Here is a 22,260-nt window from a genome sequence, read left to right on the forward strand (position 1 = left end):
GACCTCGAATATCGTGTTCTACTCTAGTTGCTCCTAACGATGTGCAACAATAACAAACACCACTTGTCACGTACAAAGCCATTTGACGACTGGTGGTGCGTCGGGACATAAATGCTGCGAACTACGATTGTCTTGGTCTCTGTACCAAGAGCACGTGAGGTGAGGTAACTCACGACGAACTCTACGACTTCTACTTAATTTAAATAAGGCAGTCTCAAATTGATTATATTTTCTTACTTCGGTCTCAAACAAAGGATCAGAACAGAAATACTGACAAGACATTTATTTGACGACTGTTTTATTGAACTTTTTGATCATGCCACAAGGATCCAATTCTTTGTCCTGGTCCAGCACCTAAAAGAAGTGAAGAGTGATTAGCGTATAATGTATAAACAAGACTTAAGCTGATAAAATAGCATCCCATACCTTTTTGGGTTCACTTGATTCTGGTTGCCTTTTTTTGTCCTCCAACAACCCTGTTTGAAGAAAATCCGTAAGATGTAGGAAGCGGGAGAGGGGATTTGAGGAACTAGTTAACGGGCCACTAGCTCAGAAAAGAATGGAACGGTTTGGGTTATAATCAGAAATCATTTGGCAGAATCTTATCATCATGGTAGTGACCATTAATAAAACTGACTGGAATTTTGAAAGTTGGCACTTACAAGATTTGAGCTTCACTGATCAGTAGCCACCTGCGGAACAAAAAGGAAAGCTCAATGGAGCAAAGCCCTTTCTCCACAATACAATGATAATTTATGGGTTACTCAGCAAGAGATGTCATCCACACATGATTTCAGGTCAGACATTTGTTAGGACATCACTTAACCCTTCAGCTGTACCTGAGTGATATTCAGAAACATACCTTTTCATTTAGACCAGCTCTTCAACAACATTTAGGCAATATCCTTGGTGGGACTATTATCACCTAGAGAAGAGACCAAATTGAAAATGAGTCATAATTGCAGAGCAGACACACTTTATTTGAGAGAACAGTTTGACTGACTGAATCAGCTAGAGCTAATTAGACTCCATGGTTTAAAGTCAGTGTAGAATTGGTCATCATCAGTCAGACCACCATATTGCAATGAGCAGGGTGGGTTTTTCACTCACCTTTTCAGACAGCGGGCAATCCATGTTCTGTTAAGGATGCAAAAAAGGAAACTTGAAGATACCCATTTCAAAATTAAACTGAACGTACAGTCACTGTAGAGATCAGAAAAGATACCAGACTTCCTCAACTGGATCAGAGACCTGATTCAAATTCATCACATCTGAACAGTTATCACAGGACTGACATGTTTGGGTTCTTACCACATCTGGATTACAGGTGTCTCATGTGGACTCTGAAAAGAAAGATGACATTTAATCAATCCTTTGCATTACCCCCCAACAAAAGGAGGATAGAAAAATTGATACATCAGTTAGGAGCGAAAGACAGATTTGTTCATCACAGTTTTCAGCTGAACTATGGGATCATCACTGTATCACACGATCACTGTAGAACAAGGTTGACTCTTAACTTACCGACTGTCTTTTGGACAGGTGGGATTTCTGTTTAAAATAAAAAAATACTGAAGTCAGGTATGTTTTATATCGCACACATGGCCCACAGGGCACGAGTAAATGCATCAGTTAGGAGCGAAAGACAATAGTTGTTCTTCATGTACTCTGTTGAACTATGAACTCATCATTGCATTACACTGATTATGTGCATGCACAATTTTGAAATTTAAGCTCACCTTGAACTAAATTTCCAGAGATTTTTCATGTCTTTTCAGAGCCTGAAAAGTGACAAGACAGTGTTTAGTTCATCAAAATTAAAATCGGGATCATCATTTGTTGAGACACTCTGCATCAGAAAAGAAGTGTTCTCCAGGGTGTTTCAGAGAGATTCCCATTGATTCAATCATCATTTACTATTGTCTTATGGTTGACTACCAAAAAGGGTGAAAGTCATACATTTTGCAGCTTCAGGAAGGCGGATCAGGTTCATCGGGTCCCCCTGCAAGAACACAATGTAAACTTAATTGTGTGTAATTGGCTGACTTTGGTAGCTAACACTTAGCCTTCAGCTCAGATTTAAATCAAGGTGGGTAGATTTCTCGTCATCCAGCTGGTCAAGAGTAGCAAACAAGTAGTCATCATAGCAACGGGTTTAGAATGCCAGGCCAAGACATATGCAACCGGGGTGCACCATAGTGTCAATCACTTTGGATTTATTCTTGATCCAAACATTTTTCAAAAGAAACATTACGGCCCTCAGACTATTCTCAATATCGTGTTAAAAGAAGTTACTCATACTAAAATGCTTATTTTATACCCTCCAGGGAGGCGATAACGTCTGAATTTACATATATAGATCTCCACATGGTGCACCTCAGCACACATACATCCAGTGCTAAGTTCCTTTGAGCATAACTGACCTTTCATCCTTCCAGCTAGTAGTCTGCAGTCTCTCGAACCCTCAAGAAGGCCTTAAGACAAAGATCAAGATTTCAGTTATTCGGCCTACCAACACGTGGTTTGGAAGAACGTGGAAGCCCCATTAGTCTCAGAAATAAGTTTCTCAGAAAAGATTTCTGTCCACTACTCTTACAATTCACTTCATCACTGACAGGGGATTAATCAGGATACATTCTACAAATACCTACGTTTGCATCTGATGTCTGAACCAGGTTGCTCCATCATTCTGAAGAAAAAGGAAGGCGCAGAGATGATTACCACTGGAAACTGTAATACCAAGCATACTACAATGTTATCTTATGTTAAAAAGATCACAGCGCAGCCAATTCGCACATGGCATTGACGTTTAGGAGTTTTGCGATCATGTCCCGCATGGTCAGAAGAGTTGGCATTTCCTCACATTAATTCAGATGTCCCTACCAACACGTTCTTCATCATTCAACAAGGGGACTGAGCGACACGGCGGCCTGTGAGGCTCCAAGCTAGCATTAGCTGTGCAGCTAACACCCACCCGCACGTGGCTGAGGCCTTTTACAGGGATTAGCCTCGGTCAAAAAACGGGGAAATACGTTGTCTATGAGCTCAATTTAAGTAAAAACCGTTGACAATAGCGTCTATGAATACAAACATAGAACGTAGTTCACGCTACATAGGCTGAGGGGGCAATATGGGACGGGGTCAATAGAGTGGAAGAGGGAGAAGACTACTCACCGGCTCTTCTGCTGTGAAACGGGAACAAGCGAGCGCTGGAAGGCGTTTATATAGCAGCCGAAGCGAGGGCCGACCGGAAGTTATGGCGCCCCCTAGTGGACATTCTTCATAACAGGCCTCCAACTTTTGGGCCCTTCCCCCTTGATTCATTGCCATTGCTATGTCAAGGAGTTCTCATATCTTGGGAGTCTCTTGAGCAGGGACAATGCATGCAGAAAGGACATCAGCATAAAGCTTGGACTTTTGCAAGCCCTCAGACCATCTGGAAATCAAAGCTGTATAGCCTTAAAACCAAGCTTCAACTGTGTAACAGCAATGTTAAATCAGTCCTGCTTTATGGCTCAGAGTGCTGGCGAGCGGATGAGAGTGACATGATATGTCACATTTTTTGCCCCGAAAAGATCTCCAATGAGGATTTGTACAGAAAAACAAACTGTTGCAATGTTGAGCTGGAAATTAAGCATTGCAGACTCAGATGGCTCGGATATGTCCTCCGAATGGACCGGGACTGCATTCTTAAGTAGCCCTGAGATGGACCCCACCTGGAAAGAGGAAACAAGGAAGGCCAAAAACAACCTGGCGAAGACTTGTGATGGCAAGCCTTACATGGGGCGAAGCACAACATGCTGCACAGAACAGGACCAGATGGAAGCAGATAGTCGAGGCCTTATGTTTCACCCGGAACAAAGGGGATTAACTAACTAACTAACTAACTAACCCTTGATTCATTGAAATGTCAGAAGAAAATAGTGCCGTCAAAGTGATTGTTACAAAGTCAAACCCACTGGTAAGATTTACAGAATTAAATGCAAAGACATTAAGGTGTACTTTCTTGGGTTTCTTATATTTGAATACATTGCTATGCGGTCATCTTGTTGCGAGTTACGAATGATGGGGTTTATGTTGATGTTTGTTTTCTGTGTGATTTTGGGGTTGGGCATGGTCCGCATTGCCAGGTTTAAGACCGATCTATGTTCGGTAAGACCCTTCAAAGGCTGTCCTTGGTCATTGATTCTGAGAACATTTCTAAGCGCAGCCAGGGTGTTGAGGGGATCTGGTTTGGTGACCTTTGGATTGGAATTAAAAGCATCCTGAATGAGGATCAGCACCTCCACATCTGAGACCATGGAGTGGACTGTGGAATGCTCACTCTGGGTCGTGAGCTCGGGGTTTTGTTCACAGGTGAGGGAAGGATGGAGCGGATCAACAGCCGGTGCGGCATTGGCAGTGATGTAAACTCTGCATTGGTCTGTCTTGGCAAAGAAGGAGCTGAGCCAGAAGGCGAAGCTCTCAATTTACCAGTCGATCTACGTTCCTACCCTAACCTATGGTCGCGAGCTGTGGGTCATGACTGAAAGAACAAGGTCGCGGATCCAAGTGGCTAAAATGAGTTTTCTCTGCAGGGCTCTCTTGGCTCTCCCTCAGAGATAAGGTGAGGGGCTCGGCCAGCTGGGAATGGGCTCAGAGTAGAGTCCCTGCTCCTCCATGTGGTGAGGAATCAGATGAGGTGGCTCGGGTATTTGGTTAGGATGCCTCTTGGACGCCCTCCTGGTGAGGTGTTCCACCCATGTCCAACCAGGAGGAGACTCTGGGGGAAGACCCGGGACACACTGGAGGGACTATGTGTCTAGGCTTGCCTTTGAATCCCTAGGGATCCAGAAAAGCTGGACAAATTTGCCAGGGAGAGGGAAGTCTGGGCCTTTCTGCTTCGGCAGCTGCCCCCTTGGCCTGATCCCGGATAAGTGGTCTAAGATGGACGGACGGATAGATGGATTGATGAAATAAGTTTCAATTAAACAACGGGATAGGCCTTCTCCAGCTTTGATGTGGAAATGATGTGACCTGAAAAGGTTGTGAATCCCTGCTCGAATTCTTTCTCAGTTAGGCACTCAGCTTAGTTTGTATGGCTCAAACACAGGATCCCCCTTTCCCCATCATGCCACAGAAAATATGAACTGCACATGTGCTCTGTACTGTTGAAGTAGGTGACTGAGGCATTTAACACCAAGCATGCTGCCTATTTAACAGGAAGATTTGAAAGAACCACCACAGAGGAATAAATTCATGGAGATTTAATATAACGCATCAATAACAGGAAAACCCGATACAATCAATGGTTATGGTCAAATTAAAATAAAATGGAAAAAAAAAATGCGCATTTGTTTTGATTGCTCTCTATTTGGCAACTGAAAGTGAAACTCATGGCAAGGCCTCAACTAAAATTCCTTACAAAGACATGACATGGATGAAAAGGCAATACCTTCACATTCAACTTAACTGGACAAAGACCTTCATTTGGCTCCTCTCTAAAGGTGTCACTTTTCTTTAGAGGAAGACTCATTTCAACAGCAGCAATTGCGATATTTCACCAGATTATTACTGGAGGATTCCTACAAATTCAGACAATTGAGAAAGACAATTGAGAAATCTTAACCAGCTAGTAGATCAAGCCGGCTGTGTTGTAAGGTCACCGTAACAGTAAGACATATTCTTGGGAATTTTCAGGTGAAAGATGTTTATTTCCGTATCACATCCATATATGACTGCATTTGGATCAAACCTATGTAACTGTAAATGAGAGACTCAGTGTTTTGTAAAAGCAAAGGTGTGCAGTTGGATAAATATTGCCTTCTATGTTGTCTTCATATTGGAAAAAAAGGACATAAATGTATTAAAAGCCAACCAGCAGAACAATCAAACCGGCACTATGAAACACAGTAGCAGTGTTCCCACTCTGGATTTTTTTGTTGCAGTCACTCTTTGCACTGTGACGACTTGTGTTGGACCATGTGGACGTCGGTGGATTGACAAACGAACAAGGATAGAGTCTCTCCAGATTTTGCCCTCCTTCTACATCCTCATCACAGACAAGCTGTCCAGGACACAAATATGTAAACAATCATTTGTTCTTGTGTTCAGTTGACATGGAAACCTATTGTGGATGGGTTGTGCTCTGTCCATATCCAAATCCCATTATCCTTCCTTTCAAACCCTTTTGGCATCATGACAACTTAAATTTATCTGTGACAAGCAATGTATAGTTTATATATTGCATATATTCCATGCATCAAGCACGACAATGTGCTCTGATGCGATGGCTTGTTGGACTTCACTACTGGATTACAGAGGAAACGTGAAGGACCATGTTGGTGATAAATGAACATCAATAGTGTACATGGAATGATTCCTAAAAATGTAAAGCCGTCCATTTCATTTCATTAAATATTTTACACTATTGCCAGAAAGAGGGGAGGGGGGGAAAAAAAGAAAAAGAAAGAAAAAGAAGCGTTGAAAATAAAAAAGAATATATATTTATATATCCATCATATTTATATATTCAACTTTATATATATATATATATACATATATATGTATATATATATATATAAACAACAGTTATAACTAGTAGCAGGCAAGCAGAGAATTTCTTCCCTGACCCAATAACATTAATTGTTTCCACCTTATAAGGCTGTCAGACTCTTGGAGGGGCAAGCAGCTTTCTTTCCTCAGTCAACAGATTCCCTGAGATGTTGAGCGTGGTTTTATTTGTCTAGGTTCATTTAATCAATCAAAATGCTATTGAAAACACACTCATAGCCCCCCCCCAAAGAAAACATATTGACGGGTATGGTCTTGAAGCGGACAGGCAAGAGTTGAGAGGAGAGACATGTCACCCCTCCCATCTCCACTCGGTGGAGCCGAGCGTCGGTGGAAGTAAGATTGCCAGTCTAAGAGGTCAAGCTTCACTAATTTTCACGTTCAATCTTAGGTGCTTTTCCATTGCAGGTCATTCATTTCCTTATTGTTTTACAGTCAAATGCAAAGCTGTGTACACGTTCCATCAGCAGTCATTCCAAGGCTTGGATAAGGAGTGGTTTTGCAAAAGAGTTCTTATGAAGACTCTGCTGTATGTCAAAGTCTTTTTGCGTGCGTATATGTGTGCATGTGTGTGTGTATTTATTAGCATGTGCGTAGTCTTTTCACTGCCTCTGAGAGACTATTCTCTTTAAAAGAGGCTCATCATAAACCCAGCACTCCCCATCCTCGTGGAATAACTGTGGACACACAAAAAAAAACAAACAATATTTATTACAAATCAAATATTTGGTTCATGTGTGTTAAAAATGATCAATCACTTAAAGTCAGGTCTTCATCTTTACCAAGAAATGAAATATTTAGGTTTGAATGCTGATTCTAATTTACCCTTTGGTTAAAACACAGGATAATGAATTAAAAATTGCATTCTAAAAAAATGGTTCTTACGCCGAATGTTAAAGGATTCAAATTCAGACGGGTAAAGTAAGAAAAAAAAGAAGATCCATTTTTAAGCAGGGATCCTGTTTCTCTAAGGATATGAGCCTCACCCTGGTCTCCCACTGCTGCTCGTTCTCCTTTCTCTCTCTGGCCTCAGCTCTCTGTTTTTCCTCCAGACGATGTTTGGCTTCTGTCGCAGCATCAATGTCCTTAAGCTTCAGGTTCAACGTCACATCTCTCCATAGTCTGGTGGATTGAGGGAATGAAAATCAGATACACATGGCGTCTCACCTTTTATTGTGTAAACTCTTTCACTGTGTAAGACGGCTCTCACCTTCGGGACTCATAAGGCAGCTGGTCTTCCAGCTTCCTCACTTTCTTCTTTATAATGCCTATCCTCTTAGTGTCGATGAATGCCGTGTTCTCCTGAACCCATAGGAAGTTGATACATTTATTGTATTTGTTGCAAAGAACACTAAGCAGCAGACAGTTTGTTTTGAGATTTATTTGGATTTGTCGTTAAGTGTCACTCAAAAAAATCTCGGTCACATGTGACTGTATTAAAGCAAGAAAAAAAGAACTCACTCCAGTTGCCCACTTGGCAAACATCACTCCGTTCCATTCACCTTCAATAGAGCAGAAAGACTTCTTTTCATTGGGTGGACTGCGAAAGAAACAGAGACAAAAATGGGATAACGATTTGTTCAAAACTGTCCTTGTCTGTTGTCCCAGCTTTTCTCACAGTTCTTACAATATCTCGGCGGTGATCCTGTGCTTCTTGCCTCCGTAGAAGGGCTTAGTGTGGAACACTATGTTAGCGCTGTAGCCTGACTTTGAGCATGAAATGTTGCACTCCCCGCCCAGCTCCACCCATGGCACAGTCAAGATGGACCTGGACATAAAGCCTTGGGTAAACAAATGGCGTGCAATTTCACGATATGAAAACCTGACTTTGAACAGACACAGACACACACCTGCCATAACCGTTTGGGAAAGTGAGGATGTAATGTTCATCGTATTCCAAACAGGACACACAGCCTAGATTGGAGAAAAAAAACAAAAACAAATGGGTTAAGTTGTTATAGAGACCGCTTGAGTTTGTTTAAGTTAATCTTGAAAAGTGTGAGGAGTTTTCTGTTGTACCTTGGCCGATATTGTGAACACCTATGGACATTCCGAGAAACTTAGATTTTGTCCAGATGTGAGCGTTGAACTGGATCTTTTTGCTTAGACATTCCGCATAGAATGCCGAAACTGAAAGAGGACAGAAGAGTTTGTTTAAAAGGGGAACGACCTGGATAAGTAAGCAAAATATGGAAGACATTTTATCACACACAGATGAAATACATAAAAGAAATGATACATCTCAGAGGAGGAAACACAGGCCATACACACTAATAAAGATGTCTACAGAATAAAAACGTAGAGGTGATGGTGCGTGACAATATGATTACCAGTCTACAAAACAAATACAGCCAGAATCCCGTGTCATATATTTGAAATATAAAAAAGTTAATGATTGATACTACAGTTGTGAAGAGATATAACATTGTAGGTTGTTTGTTCTTTGTGCAGTAGGATACTCACTGGGTGGGTGATGAGAGACCTGCTCTGCCACGAAACACACGCTGTTTGGTGAAGACCATGGAACTGGACCATCTGACACCGAGTCCTAGAAGGCAGAGAAGAGGAAATTGATTGAAAACACACAGCCTGTTACTGACACTCTAAATACAAAAGGAGAGCTTGAGCCATGAAAGTCCAAAAAAGTATCCAGCACTGTTTTTTTTCCCGTCTTTGCCAAACTAGCTGTACTTTCATTTGTATAGTTTGAATGATAACTTGAAATTATTCACCACTTATTTCAAATTTCCTGTGTATCAAACCAAACTGAACCTCTTCTCTTCTCTGTTTTTGTTATTTTTCAGCGACAATGACTGAAATCTCTTTTGGCTTTTAAATTTAAGAAAGTCTTACATTTTTGACAAATGCCACCATTCTGTTGAATAATGAACTAATTCATTGTGAGAGGAATTAATCAATCATTATAACAAGTTGTTTTTGCTGTACCTATCAGTTTAAACAAATAACATCCATTCTACAAAAATGAAAACTAAAAATGTTGATGAAATTCTTTAAGAATGTAATCTACATAATTTTCTTGTCTGTACTCACTATTACATAAACAAAGTTTTTTTTTCTTTTTTTTTTTAATCAGACTGTTAGTTGTGATGCAACTAACTAATATCACATCTTAATTGATGTAAAGGATGACAGCGCTTTTATGTATAGGTTGAATTCTCATACCCAATAACTTGCTTTACGACTCACTGGCATGTAAGAGGTAAGGTGTAATGCCAAATATGAAAAACAGCCAAATTGGCAACGGTGTCTTACTGTGAGAGATGGGGGCTCCTCTGTGTCACAGGGCAGGTCCCAGTGGCAGTAGAAGACTTCTCCCAGGATTGGATTGTAAGGCTTCTTGGCCACGGAGCCTTTCCTTCCTGCATGGAAGGCTGACAGGTACCATTTTACCACCTGCACCATGCGCTCCCGGGGCTCAGGCTGCTCAGCAATACTATTGAAAGCCATGAAGACATGTTAATGAACTCAAATATGCACACCAGATGCTTATTATACAACATTATGGAGCAACAAGAGAACTGAAAGGACCCTTACCTTACAAATAAGTCAGGATGTGCAAAGAAGTCTGCGTACATTTCTAACAAAGACCTTCTTTCTAAGATGAATGTAGGTAGGACGACCTGTCAGAAATAATAATGGAGAATATTGGAAGAAATACTAGTATTAGTAATACTGGAAAGGCAGACAGCATTAAGGCTCCTGGGAGCAAGCTCACACAGCAGCGGGCTGCTCAGAGGTCTCTACCTTAGTGAGATCCATTCCCAAACGGACTTGGGAGAGCAGATGCATGATAACACTCTTATGCTCCTCCACAGACTCCCCCTCTCCTTCATCGTCGCGCTCGTCATGGCTGTCGAACGGATCTGAAAACGATGTCAACGTTTCTTAGATGAGATTGCAATAGCGTCTTATGAAAACCAAAACCAAAAACCAAAACTCTGCTTCATTATTTACAGAGAGAGCACAACAGATGAAACAAGACACACAACATATTTGCAAGCACCGCAAGTACTCTTCTTTATACCTGCATCTGTAGTGCCATTGGACATAGATGACTCTAAGGACTCTGTGGTGTCTGGTCGTTTCAATGCTGTTTCTTCGTTCGTAAGGGGCGAGGCTGCTGGTAGGCCAGAAGCACTTTGGGGAAAGAGAGAAGATATCCATCCATATCCATATCCATCCACGGATATTTTTTTACATGCTTTAAATTGAATTTCCCCCTACTTTCACATTTGGGTATTCCTCAATTCACTCACTGCTGTGTCAGTGTGAGTGATAATGGAATGAGGTATGAGGGAACACTAGACTCACTTTATGCAGTGTTTGGGGGAAGTGGTGCTCTGGTAGAACTCATCAGCATCGTAGAACTCATCCTCACTGGAGGAATAGGAGAAGTCTGGCACTGAGTGCGAGGGGAGTGGGATGTGAGCTGGAGAGGCAACGCTGCTGCTCGGGCCTGATGGGCCACTCCCTGACACGAGGGATGAGACCAGAAAAGAAAAATGAACAGAATCAACTAACTGTTTATCCTGCCAATTATCTCAGCTTTCTAAACACAACTTTCCTGCAGTTACACCCTGTAAGTGCTTAGATTAACCCAGCAGGCTGCACACAGGACACTCAATGGTCTCACAAAGACTGTTTCCACAGCAGAGCATTTGGACAATCCTCTCCGGTGTACAGCCTGCCTTTCTTAATGCTCAAAGCAGAGTCTGACCACTTCTCCATCAGCACAAATGAGAAACAGACATAGACCTCTGCTTTGGCATGCTTGTAAGTTTACCTTTTGATTATGGGAAGTTACATAAACATCTAAGCCCATTTAGAATAAAAGGAGTTTTCCACATTCTGAAATCATTAGACATCAGGGAAAGCTGGGCAATGTCACTGAAATTCCATGATGGGAACAAAACTTCAGTTTATAATGTTAATACTTACAAGTGGAAAGTAACGGAAAACACAACAGCTTCAAGGGTCAGTTGTCTATCTTTGGAACGTAACAATTATTGTGGTAGGTTTCAAGGATAGGAAAAGAGCATTCACCTGTACTGTTGGGAGTTGGGGTCTGCAGGCTCCCCATCACTGTGACAACTGGACCTACAGGTAATGTAGAGGGCCGCTGGTCTGATTTACACACCTGAGAAGTGTCTTGAGAATAAACAAATGAATCAAATTAGTTTGCGGTAACGCCTCAAAATGACAACAAATGGAAGATTTAAGAGGATGACAAAATGATCTCAAGTGCTGCAGACAGACATCAGCTGTGAAGGGTATTACGGTCTATTAAGACACTGAAATTAGAATGGCCTACTTTGCAGTCTTCAGATTCACAGCAATTTTTAAAACAGTCAAGTCTCAGTCATCTGACCAGGATAGACAGGAAATGTTGAGATTCAGCCATGCAAAGCAATAAAATGATGAAACATACGTTTCAATCCATGGTGCTGTTTTGATAAATTAGCACATTAAATCTCATATGAAGAAATGGAAGCACAATGGGATCTGTTATCTTTTAAGATAGTCTACACTACACAAATCTAACACATACAGATGAGCAAAAGAGCACATTGCAAAAGGTGTAAGAGTGTCCAGTACCTGAGGGTAGAGTGGTCTGTGTTGGCATTGTGGTGTTTACTATAGGGGTGTCCAGAGGGGGCTTGTAGATCCCATCCACTGGGTTGATAGTGCTCTGGGGTAAACAAACAAGCAAACATACCACTTGCCATCAGCAACAAAAAGCAAGAGTTAAAAATTTGATCTCTGAAACAAATCACTAACTGTACAACCACCTGCTTACTGAGTTAAGAACCTTCTCACGTTAGCTTTAGTCTTTGTCTACACACCCCAATAGCTTTGAGACATTTTTCATGTCCAGATCATCCAACACAGTTGTCAGGGTAGACTGTCACCCTAAGGTTTACAGGATTTATGAATGCATGCTTACACATAAGCTTTTGTACATAAGGCCAATTGCCCTCCTGTCCATTTCCTGGAAAGAATGGCAATGGAATATGATTAATTCAGTCAAGATGAAATCACCAGAAGCAGCTGTCCACCACAACTTAGAGCACCTCCTGAACTCTGAACACACTGTCAGTGTAAAAAAAAAAAAAAGTTAATTAACTCCACTGGGTTGCAGACTAAATTTGTAACATGCTTTAACTATCCGCCTCTTGATTTCCCAGGGGTAAAAAACAGTGGGGACATTCAACAGAATCAGCCTCATCGGTGCCATTTAATCATGGTGTGACCAAGCATTTTGCAAAGACAGGCACTCAACTTTGAGATGTTCTTATACCGTTTTTAATGTTACACTGGATCTGATCTATGACATGGGTCAGCTCACACCCTTTGGGAGCCATAAATATATACATTCTAAGGGTGAATAATATGGAATACTGATTTGGTAGCTTCCAAGATGGTCAGTAACCATTTAAAATTAGGCGTTGCATGATGAATTTTCTGCAGTTTTATTGTTGGGATTTTCCAGTGTAACATATCAATACATGACAGATTATTGCTCCCTCTGTCTGACTACTGTTACATACCACAAAAAAAAAAAAATCAATTCTTCCATGCTGTTAAATAGGAGGGGCCTCTCGCATCACAGGGCAACATTGTAATGTAGCCACAGGCTATAATTTCAGAGCAGGTCAGATGAATTCCTGTATATTACATTAATATAGACAATGGGACTTTACTGGAAGCTAGTTAAGTCCCACTTCAGAGCTAATCATGTGTATTAGACTGGTACATAAACAATTTACCTAAACAGTCTTGCAATTTTAGGCATTATCTGTGTCAGAACATGTATTATAGAAATTAACATCACAGCACACAAAAAGGCAGTTAGTGTGACGGAGTTGGTATGTCTGATGACCTCACTAACAGTAAGATCAACAAAATCTGAAGCATATAAACCTAATTCTCAAAAGACTTACCCATGGGGTAAAAAATAAGACCTACTTAGGTTCACGTCTTCCTCAATTATCCACAAAAGACTTCCTTTGTGATGTCGACAGGTTTTTTCAGTTTGCATGACGATTTACACTGACAGCCACAGAGACCGTTATGGTACCATGACATAACATGACAAAAAACTGCAAAGCCAACCACTAATGGACACAAGTGGAAACAATGATCAACAGGTCTCGTCCCAGGATGCAGCAGTGATTTGATTAGACCAGTGGCTGCGATGCGCCATTACCATTTTCGGAGTACAGTTCTGCAATGCTGTGAGATAGATTCCAATGTGCTCTTTTTCTGTGGCTATTAAATCTTACATCGATAAACTTGATGAAGAAATTAAATGCCTCTCGTCTTCAATTCATGCGGGCTTGTCTCCTCTACATACCACCGTGATAGAAATTACGTTTGGGTCCAAAGTCACCTGGCAAAGCAAATGCTGTAAAGAAAAACAACAAGATTGGGGAGACATCTGCCTAATAACAACTAAAAGTATTGTATCGCGATCTGTAACTTCATTCCAGTGAATACCAATGCACAAGGTGGCTGGGACAGCAGGATGAATGAAGAATGAAGAATGTAAAATTTTCTGATAGGAACAAAGATGAGTGCGCGCTACATTTTTTTCTTCATGTCAGCGTCACTAAAACACTCAAGCAACGTGACACAAATGTAAAGCTGTAGAGACGTGTTTCGTAAAAAGCTTACGTTGTATTACAAATGTAAAGCCACATATGCAGAAAGCTCACATAGCTATTAATACTGTAGAATACTGTGATGTGCTTAATGCTTTATATCTTTGAGATTAAGTCTGCTGCAGCAGTTTCATAAACTGACCTATGTGACTTCACAGGCATTCCATACCTGTGAACATTGCCTCACTGGCCTTTCTAAATGAAACAAAGTTTTTAATGTGTATTACCTAAAACCTTTGGTTATATTATTCAACACTGAGGTCTATTAGGGCTACAGATGAAAAAAAAAAGAAGTATCATTTCCAATCTTTCATTGACTTTCAAACACTAGCATTAAATAACAAGTTACTTTACAGTTTAGCTATTTAACTGCACATGAGAATGTTGTTAGAGGTCATGAATTCTCAGAAAATGTTAGCTTTTAGAATTTTAGAATGCTGTAACATTTGACTGAGGAGTTTCTGATGAAAGCACTGCAGTCACACGCCAAGCTGGACATAGACATGCATGAAAAGGGCTATATTTGGCTGCTCATGCTCAAATCCAAAAGACCTGAGACAAGAGACATCACTACTTAGAATTACACAAGAAGCCTAAAGTACTGAAGTTTGTAAATAAAGTAACTGACCATCAACTTTTTGCATGCTGGAAGCTAAAATTTATAACACAGAACAATTTCATGCAGAGAATTTACAAATAAAACCATAAAAATCATTGCACCATTCTGCCGAGTTGCTTGTTTACATAGAATCAAACAATGCTGACCGAATATATCCTTAGCATGTGCCATATAGCATTCCATCTCTCCACAGCCATAATGTATGATTTGAATGAGTTGCTCCACCATTGCAGCAGTCCTCTTTCATACATTGATTCTGCACACTGTTGACTCCAAACTGTCCCATCAGTCTCTTCCCTACTGATTTTCATATGGATCGCAAGATTGGATTATGTCTATTCAAAAAGGATAGAAAAAAATTGTAGGGAGTGTCTAAGAAAAAAAAAATACTACTGTAAGTGATGAAGATCAACCATGCAAGTGCATGTAGACTCCTGACAGACAGTGATGTGCTCTCTGGGTGGCCTCCTATCAAGTAGCCCTTGGTGATTCAATAAGCAGGCAGTGTGTACACACACAAAAATAAAATGAATAAAATCAATGGCCAATCAGTTGACCCTAATTAGTGGGTGAAGTGAAGTGCAACATCATATATGGGAACACATGCAAACACATGTCAAGTCCACAAACATATAGACTACATCAATGAATAATTTGAATACATAAAGATGTGTTGATGAATTGAGAAAAATATTCCAAACCATTTTTGAAACAGAAGTAAAGATGAAATCAGTGAATAATTAACAAAATCAAGAGGATAGTGTTGGCAGACATGAAGGAAAAAGCTTGAGACAGAGCGGATCTTCAAATTAGACTGCATGCACTAACAAGAGTTCTGATTCACATACTTTTCTACAGTGTGCAGTAAATTAGACGAGAAAAGAAAGTTAGCAGTTTGTTCGATTTAAATTTTTGTCATGTACAGAGAATGTCAAACTTACTATAAGTCCGTTTGCGTGTTGCTGTTCGTTACTTTGGTCCTTAAAATTTTAAGAAGACAACGTTAGACTACTTGGGTAGGAATGGTAGGAACGAGTCATTCGAAAAAGCATCCTGAACATCTGTGATATTGTAAGCAATGAGACCGACCCTTCATCATGTGCAGCTTCAAAATATTACCCCAATCGCCTCAAACAGTATTCCTTTCATCACATAGACAATGTTCTTTCAAGTCTATAGGGGCATTGGAAACCTAATGTAACAGACTGATAAAAGTCATTACTTTAATTTTTATTTTGGCGTTATAGGTTTTATAATTCAGCTTCAACTCTTGTTTAACATAACCATGAGGCAGAAATGTATCCTTCACTTCCTTTCAAAGAGCTGAGTACAACATGTGATGAAATTAATACTGGATTTTCCCTGAGAAACCACTGACCCAGACCAACTGGAAGCCGGGAATCACCTCGAAAACACACACACCGGGTATTCGGAAGTACGTAGCGATGTGGTCTCACAAGAACAGTGGTTACTGTGACGTTCCAGACCAGATGAGTGAAAAGTGCATCATACATGTGAACACTGTTCTTTACCTTGGCAATTTGCAGCAGTACAATACAGTGCTTGATCGATTCTACCATACTCTGAAAAAGACAGACAAAAGAAGATGAGACAAATTGGAGCCAACTTAAAAGCTGCAAAGCGTGAAGAAAAATGCGTTTTGACTTACACACGTAGTCTCCTTCAGACTTTCTATTTTCTAGAACACAAAAATAAGACAGGCTTTAAACATGTTTTGCAACCACTTTCAAATCAAAATATGCACAAGCATACAATATCAATCTTGGCTATAATCATTGAATTGACTAACTAAATTTCGCATATAAAAAAAAACATTTGACTTGGTTTCATCATCACCGTGTGTACGTCATCGTCTGGCCAACCAGATCTAATCAATAGAAGTCATTTTTATACCCACCTAAATTCCCAAGAACCCTGATTCTTGATGTAAGTTTCCAATTCATCTATGCCTACTGCTTTTTGTCTGTTGTTGAATCAATTCAAATTTGGAAAAAAAAATAAAGAGAAACACCATAACAAAACAATTTTTGAAAGAAGTTGTAATAAAATACAATGGCAAATACCTCCCCTACCCCCCCGGCATTATGTTTCAGCCCACTTCCCCTGCTGTTAGCTGCGGCTCTAATAACAGCAGACCAGAGTCGAGACACAGGGACAATGCGCCATTGCTGGTACTCACTCTGCGTGAATCATCCTCTTTGCACTCTTTGATCTTCTCGTCAAACAGCTGGGAAAATGATGGAGAACAAGAAAAAGAATAGGACAGATATGTGGAGTGCTGGATAAAATGAATCTCCGTTCCAATGACTATTGAAATGATCAAAAGGTCAATCTGCACAGATCACACACGAGTTAATGTTGGAGAGAGAAGTGGCCTTTTCTCAGAACAAATGGACACTTTCAGGGTGGTTTCTAAGACTGTGGATATTCATAACCAGTTCTTTAAATATTTGATTCACCTTGTTGAAACAACTTCTGCTTTGTAAGAGTGAGAATAGAAAGGGAAGCTAAATTTAGGGAACATGATAAATCATGGATTCGAGTTAAAAGCAAAATACTTTTCATACTAATTGAACTTTGAGTCCATTATTTTGTGTTGAATCACTGTAAACGGCCAATTGAAGAGAGTATGGTGATGGGGGGAGCACCTGACACCTGCATGTTGCACATATATCTGCAACCAAATCTGCATTTTTGACTGTTATACGTAGCTTTGTAGCAAATATACACAAGAGCTGATGATAAGGCCAGTGTCAGATGTTTCAACATGGCATCTTACCTTTAACTGGTCAATAAGAATCTGTAGATAGGCGTCCGCTTCAGCGAGCTTTCTGTCAAAGTCTTGGACACTAGGAACAAATCCTGTCTCTGCCTCCTGCGGATAAAAAGAAAAAAAAATACACCAGAGGTTTACAGCCAAAACTAAAGCCTGATCAAAACCGTGCTTGTATTGTCATAGACACAGCCATTATCAACACACAACCAGTCCAAGCTATGCAATCACATTATCCAATCACAGAAAAAGAGCTTTTCTGTTTCACCTCCTGGTGAGGTAGGTTTTGTAAACACCGACACAAAATGGTGGACAGAAACATCAACACTACAGGAGAATCTTCCAGCAAAGCACTATTCTGCACTACATATGAATACTATTGTCTAAACGCAACCCTACATAAAAGGCCAACAGGTCTGTCTGCCTGTTTGCAGGTTGGGGCATTACAAGTTTCAACAAAAGTGAATTAAGGATGCCAAAGCTTGAGAAGGTTGAGCAACTGACAGAGGACAGTGTCTGTAAGCTAGTGATGGGCTTTGATCATTGTCAATTTATTTACGATAAAAGATCGGTTAAAAACAGAGTCCACACAGACATGCCCTCCCAGACACACGCTAGCACACACAAGCCATGTACAGCTCAAGACAATTTAATTTGATAATACTAAAAAAAGATGATTACTAGACTTGAAAATACATGAGAAAATGGAAGGACAAAACAACCAAGTCAAGACTCAGTTGTATTTGCAATAATACACTTATGCCATTAATGTCATAATGTTCTTACTCATAATCGCCATTGTTAAATTAGTCAACAGAAAAATTTAATTAAATTCTTTAAGTGCAATGTTTTCCTATTTGCATGTAACAGAGTGCATATATTTTATCAAGTCTATCAAACTTAATAAACACGCCACTCTGCTGCTGTTGTAACTCTTAAAAACTGGATAAAAGAAGCTTCTTCTCCTCTGTAACTCAGCCACATGCTCAGAACAACTTTGTGTCACATTTGTGACACCAAAACACACAAATCGCGACAGGTAAAAGACCTAATTACAGCACAAAAAGGTTTCATATACATGTATAAAATAATACTAAAAAAATAAATTGAAATAAATTAGGGTACGTAAAATTCACACTGATTGCAATGACAAGACAATATCCCCACCCCTCAGCCCTCTATGTTAGCTGAGACTAATCAGTGGCATGGCAAACAGTGGACAATCTAACATTACATAGTAGCTACTCAAGCAGGGAAAAACACAGAACGAAACATCCAGTACTTAAAATAGAAAAATTTGAAATTTCAATAAACAAGGCAAGAAAAATAATATCCAGTCTTGAACTCAAATAGAGCTATTAGATAATCAAGTTTTGATCAAACCATGGTGGCTGTTGCTTTGTATTTGCAGTGTGTCATAACAGCACTTTGTTCTGAGTCTGACGGTGGTTTTCTTCCTTGTAAAGATGATCTCATTGGAACGTGAAGAAAAGCCATCAACAGCCCAACACAGATGGCAGGATTAGGCGACTTCAAGATTAACTGTTTAAATATTCTACTTTTATAGAGAACAAAGTCTCAGTTGTGATGAGGCCTGCCACCAATTGGCCAAACTTCCTTAAAAGGAGCAAAGGTGGCTTCACTCTTAAAGCCACAGAAAACATTTGGCCACAATAACCTGACTAACAACAAAAATCAATAATGTTCAGGGAAATGGGTGGACATGTCTGAGCCCTGTTTTGGAGACTGTAAAGTAGAGTAACAGCAGCAACTTCCCCTTATGAAAATTCCCTTGAAACTAAACTTAATTGGGAGAGCTTCAATCCCTCTGCAGATGCACTGCATTATGACGGTTTAATATCAACAAGCCAATAACAGAACACAACAGGATCCCAATAAAATATCTTCCAACACCTATGAAAATATGGTGAGAGGACTAAAACCACCATTTAAAAGAATCCAAATCATGGAATCTGTTTCATTTGAGAATTTTATCTGCCTATAAAAATTTTAGTAATTAATTTGGCAAGTACTCATATTGCAAAAATGTTGCTAATTACTCCGTAGATGTAAATATCAATGAAATATTGATATCTATAATATTGAAATTGAATATCTTAATTTTACAACAAACACAACGGCGAGGAAGCAAGGCAGAGAAGTTTGTGAGCAGAAAGTCAAATGCAGGTGGTTGGTTTATAAACAGCTCCTGTACTCCCACGTGCTTCAGTTCTTCCTGAAATATTGGCCTCCCCCCTTAGTCACTCTCTCCACAGATCATACCCCTGTGTATGCATGAGTGTGAAGTGGAGACACGATTTCAGAGCAGCTTTCACAAATAAACAGAGTTAAACCTACATAACCACTCCAGGCTTTACAGACAACACTGCAATCACCCCACCCCCAATCCTCTGTTTGTCTTTCCAGGCAGGGTGACCCATTTAAAAATGCTGCTGCAAGGGTAGTGCACTACAGCCGTTAAAAGTTCTTGTGACAGAGCAGTGTTTGTGTGTGTTTTTACTTACTGGGTGCTTCCCTCCAATGGACATGCTTTGTTAAACTATGTCTCTCTCATCCATCCTGCCATCAAGCAAAATTGCCAAAAGGTCTCGCTCTTGTTTTTTCCTCCTTTTCACACCCTACTGCACCACACTACAAGAGGTGGAGAAGTTAGCGCTCTCTCTGGTTTCACCCTATCCTCCACCAGTTCCAGCCTACAACCTCTTCTTGCTCTCAGATGCAGTATGCTAAGATAAAACAGAGTGGTCTTCAGCCTGTGAGAGAGCTGGACAGGCAGTCTGGCTATGGTTTATCCTCCGGTAGCAGATATCAGCAGTGTTTGGTATGAGGGAGATGGAGCTGAGTTAATCCAGGACCCTCCCCTGGCAGGAAAGGCACACTTCCTCTCACGCAGGCAGAAGAGCAAACACACAAAGCAGCAGTGAATGCTGACAGGGGCGAGCATTAACGGACACTACCATTGGTTACTGCAGTGCAGCCAGATGCTTGGTTGATCGAGCAAGCCTGACTCAGATTGGCTCTCGGTGTGACACGTGATGCTAGGACAGCAGCAGAGCTCCACTGCACAAGTGTGTGTGTGTGTGTGTGTGTGTGCGCGCGCACACCATGAAAGTAGTCACATGTAGCACATCAGTGTACCACAGAGGGAGGGGCAGTTAGAAAATGTAAGAGGAGCTAATAAAATGTTTTTTAGGAGAGGAAAGGGAGACAGCGGGTGGAAAATATTGCACATAAAAAGGCTGGGAGGGTACGATGATAAGTACTGAGTTTCGGAGGGAAAAAAATGATCACAAAAGCTGAGGATAAAAGGAGATGACTGGCAGAATACCTCAAACAGACTTTAAAACTGCAAGGTCGAGCCCACTCGGCAAAAGAAGAAACTGTTTAAAAGTCTTTCAACAATTAAACTGAAGAACATGCCAATGATACAAGGTCAAACTGGATCCATATTTTTATAAAAACATCTACGTTATGATGAGCTCAATGTCATATTCATGTCCAGTCACAGACTCGCATTTAAATGTTTTTTGAAAGTAAGAAAAACTTGTCTAAAAAACAACAGGGCGACAAGAGCTACTTGATAGTTAGGTCCACTCATAACCACTGTGTTACAGTAAACTAGCTGGTCTGCTTTTAAATCTCCATTTCATATTAACTGACAGCGATTCCGAATGAAGTCATAAATAGAAATATGTAGGAAACTGGTTTGAGTTTTGTTGTGTTTCAACATTTTTTTCATGGATAAAGAGCCTTACAGATGGTCTCTGATATCAGGCAAGGTAAATCCAGCATGTAGTACAGGCTTTATTATTGAATGTGTTTTTTTTTTCTTTTTTTTTTCTTTTTCAAAAACACTAACACAATTAACTAAAAAAGGTAGATAAATATAATTGAGATAGTGATATTGTTTCAGCACAACAATTATGCAACTGTTCCTGTCATATTACTGTATTGTTTAACACATTCTTTCTTGATTAAGTTTGCTAAACAGTTTGCAATTCCCAACTGAAATCCTGGTGTTTTGGGAGACTAAATATATTGTATGCAGATTTTGCTTATATAAGTATACAAATGTATACCTATATCTCAGAAATAGAAAAAATTATATTTGGCAAAATGTTCTGGCAAGTAACAAGAACTGATAACCTCCAGAATGTTGTGATATAATCACCTATTCAAATGAAAAACTACTTTGTTGCTAAAACAGTTTCAATGGAAAGCAAAATCCACATCTACTTTTTTTCTTAACCAAAAAGGAATATATTAAACCTATCATATAAAATCTTGTGAATGTAAAAATAAGGTATACATTTTTATTGCTTTTAGTACTTCTGTTTTCAGAGGACAGGAATATTTTCTCAGGAAAAAAGATGGCTTAGAAATGAAAGATTTAGGCTAAAAATCATGCTTGGAAAAGAAACAAATAATGAAGAGAAATGAGTTCCAAATTGCTGTTTCACTGTTTGTAGAGTAAAAAAAACAAACAAAAAAAACTACATGATTGCACAGGAGGACACATTCACAGACTGAACCCGCCCATTACAACTGGCTGGGTTCTTCTTGCTAAAATGAAGCAGCTAAAATGAAATGGC

At 40.0% G+C, this 22,260-nt stretch overlaps 1 protein-coding gene, 1 long non-coding RNA gene and 4 other non-coding genes across 10 annotated transcripts in view; all 6 read right to left on the reverse strand.

Moving 5' to 3' along the window:
- Positions 1-281: 281 nt before the first annotated feature.
- On the reverse strand, positions 282-3,208 carry LOC147225910 (uncharacterized). 2 transcript variants are annotated; one of them, XR_015107293.1, is made up of 12 exons: positions 3,175-3,208; positions 2,652-2,689; positions 2,424-2,474; positions 1,960-2,002; positions 1,740-1,781; positions 1,525-1,551; positions 1,312-1,343; positions 1,111-1,137; positions 863-925; positions 663-692; positions 427-476; positions 282-354 (listed from the first exon to the last, which is right to left on the reverse strand). It is a non-coding gene; the product is annotated as an uncharacterized LOC147225910 (long non-coding RNA). The 2 variants fall into 2 exon arrangements; XR_015107294.1 differs by having other exon boundaries at positions 2,652-2,730; positions 3,175-3,188.
- Positions 546-616, reverse strand: LOC147225911 (small nucleolar RNA SNORD47). Its single transcript, XR_015107322.1, has one exon. It is a non-coding gene; the product is annotated as a small nucleolar RNA SNORD47 (small nucleolar RNA).
- Positions 1,410-1,488, reverse strand: LOC147225912 (small nucleolar RNA snR60/Z15/Z230/Z193/J17). Its single transcript, XR_015107326.1, has one exon. It is a non-coding gene; the product is annotated as a small nucleolar RNA snR60/Z15/Z230/Z193/J17 (small nucleolar RNA).
- On the reverse strand, positions 1,621-1,699 carry LOC147225913 (small nucleolar RNA snR60/Z15/Z230/Z193/J17). The gene has a single exon (XR_015107325.1). It is a non-coding gene; the product is annotated as a small nucleolar RNA snR60/Z15/Z230/Z193/J17 (small nucleolar RNA).
- On the reverse strand, positions 2,829-2,914 carry LOC147225914 (small nucleolar RNA SNORD74). The gene has a single exon (XR_015107324.1). It is a non-coding gene; the product is annotated as a small nucleolar RNA SNORD74 (small nucleolar RNA).
- A 2,023-nt stretch (positions 3,209-5,231) lies between the features above and the next one.
- The window catches only part of osbpl9 (oxysterol binding protein-like 9), a 29,972-nt gene continuing 12,943 nt past the window's right edge, over positions 5,232-22,260 (reverse strand). For 2 of the 4 annotated variants that reach the window (XM_086161756.1, XM_086161758.1), the window contains 20 exons: positions 17,654-17,749; positions 17,054-17,101; positions 16,523-16,552; positions 16,386-16,436; positions 15,795-15,833; positions 12,169-12,262; positions 11,617-11,721; positions 10,885-11,044; positions 10,598-10,710; positions 10,318-10,436; positions 10,108-10,193; positions 9,826-10,006; positions 9,016-9,100; positions 8,572-8,682; positions 8,403-8,466; positions 8,180-8,320; positions 8,014-8,092; positions 7,763-7,854; positions 7,539-7,674; positions 5,232-7,229 (listed from right to left, as the gene is read on the reverse strand). In XM_086161756.1, the coding sequence (XP_086017882.1) occupies positions 7,155-7,229; positions 7,539-7,674; positions 7,763-7,854; positions 8,014-8,092; positions 8,180-8,320; positions 8,403-8,466; positions 8,572-8,682; positions 9,016-9,100; positions 9,826-10,006; positions 10,108-10,193; positions 10,318-10,436; positions 10,598-10,710; positions 10,885-11,044; positions 11,617-11,721; positions 12,169-12,262; positions 15,795-15,833; positions 16,386-16,436; positions 16,523-16,552; positions 17,054-17,101; positions 17,654-17,749 (1,905 nt within the window). In that variant the 3' untranslated portion in view covers positions 5,232-7,154. Of the gene's footprint in view, positions 7,230-7,538; positions 7,675-7,762; positions 7,855-8,013; positions 8,093-8,179; positions 8,321-8,402; positions 8,467-8,571; positions 8,683-9,015; positions 9,101-9,825; positions 10,007-10,107; positions 10,194-10,317; positions 10,437-10,597; positions 10,711-10,884; positions 11,045-11,616; positions 11,722-12,168; positions 12,263-15,794; positions 15,834-16,385; positions 16,437-16,522; positions 16,553-17,053; positions 17,102-17,653; positions 17,750-20,172; positions 20,529-22,260 lie in introns of those variants that run through there. The other 2 variants (XM_086161759.1, XM_086161757.1) reach the window with 2 other exon arrangements.

Source organism: Fistularia commersonii, chromosome 16, assembly GCF_037954325.1.
Source record: "Fistularia commersonii isolate RoL2024-O1a breed Wild chromosome 16, RoL_Fcom_v1.0, whole genome shotgun sequence".
Lineage (NCBI taxonomy): Eukaryota > Metazoa > Chordata > Actinopteri > Syngnathiformes > Fistulariidae > Fistularia > Fistularia commersonii.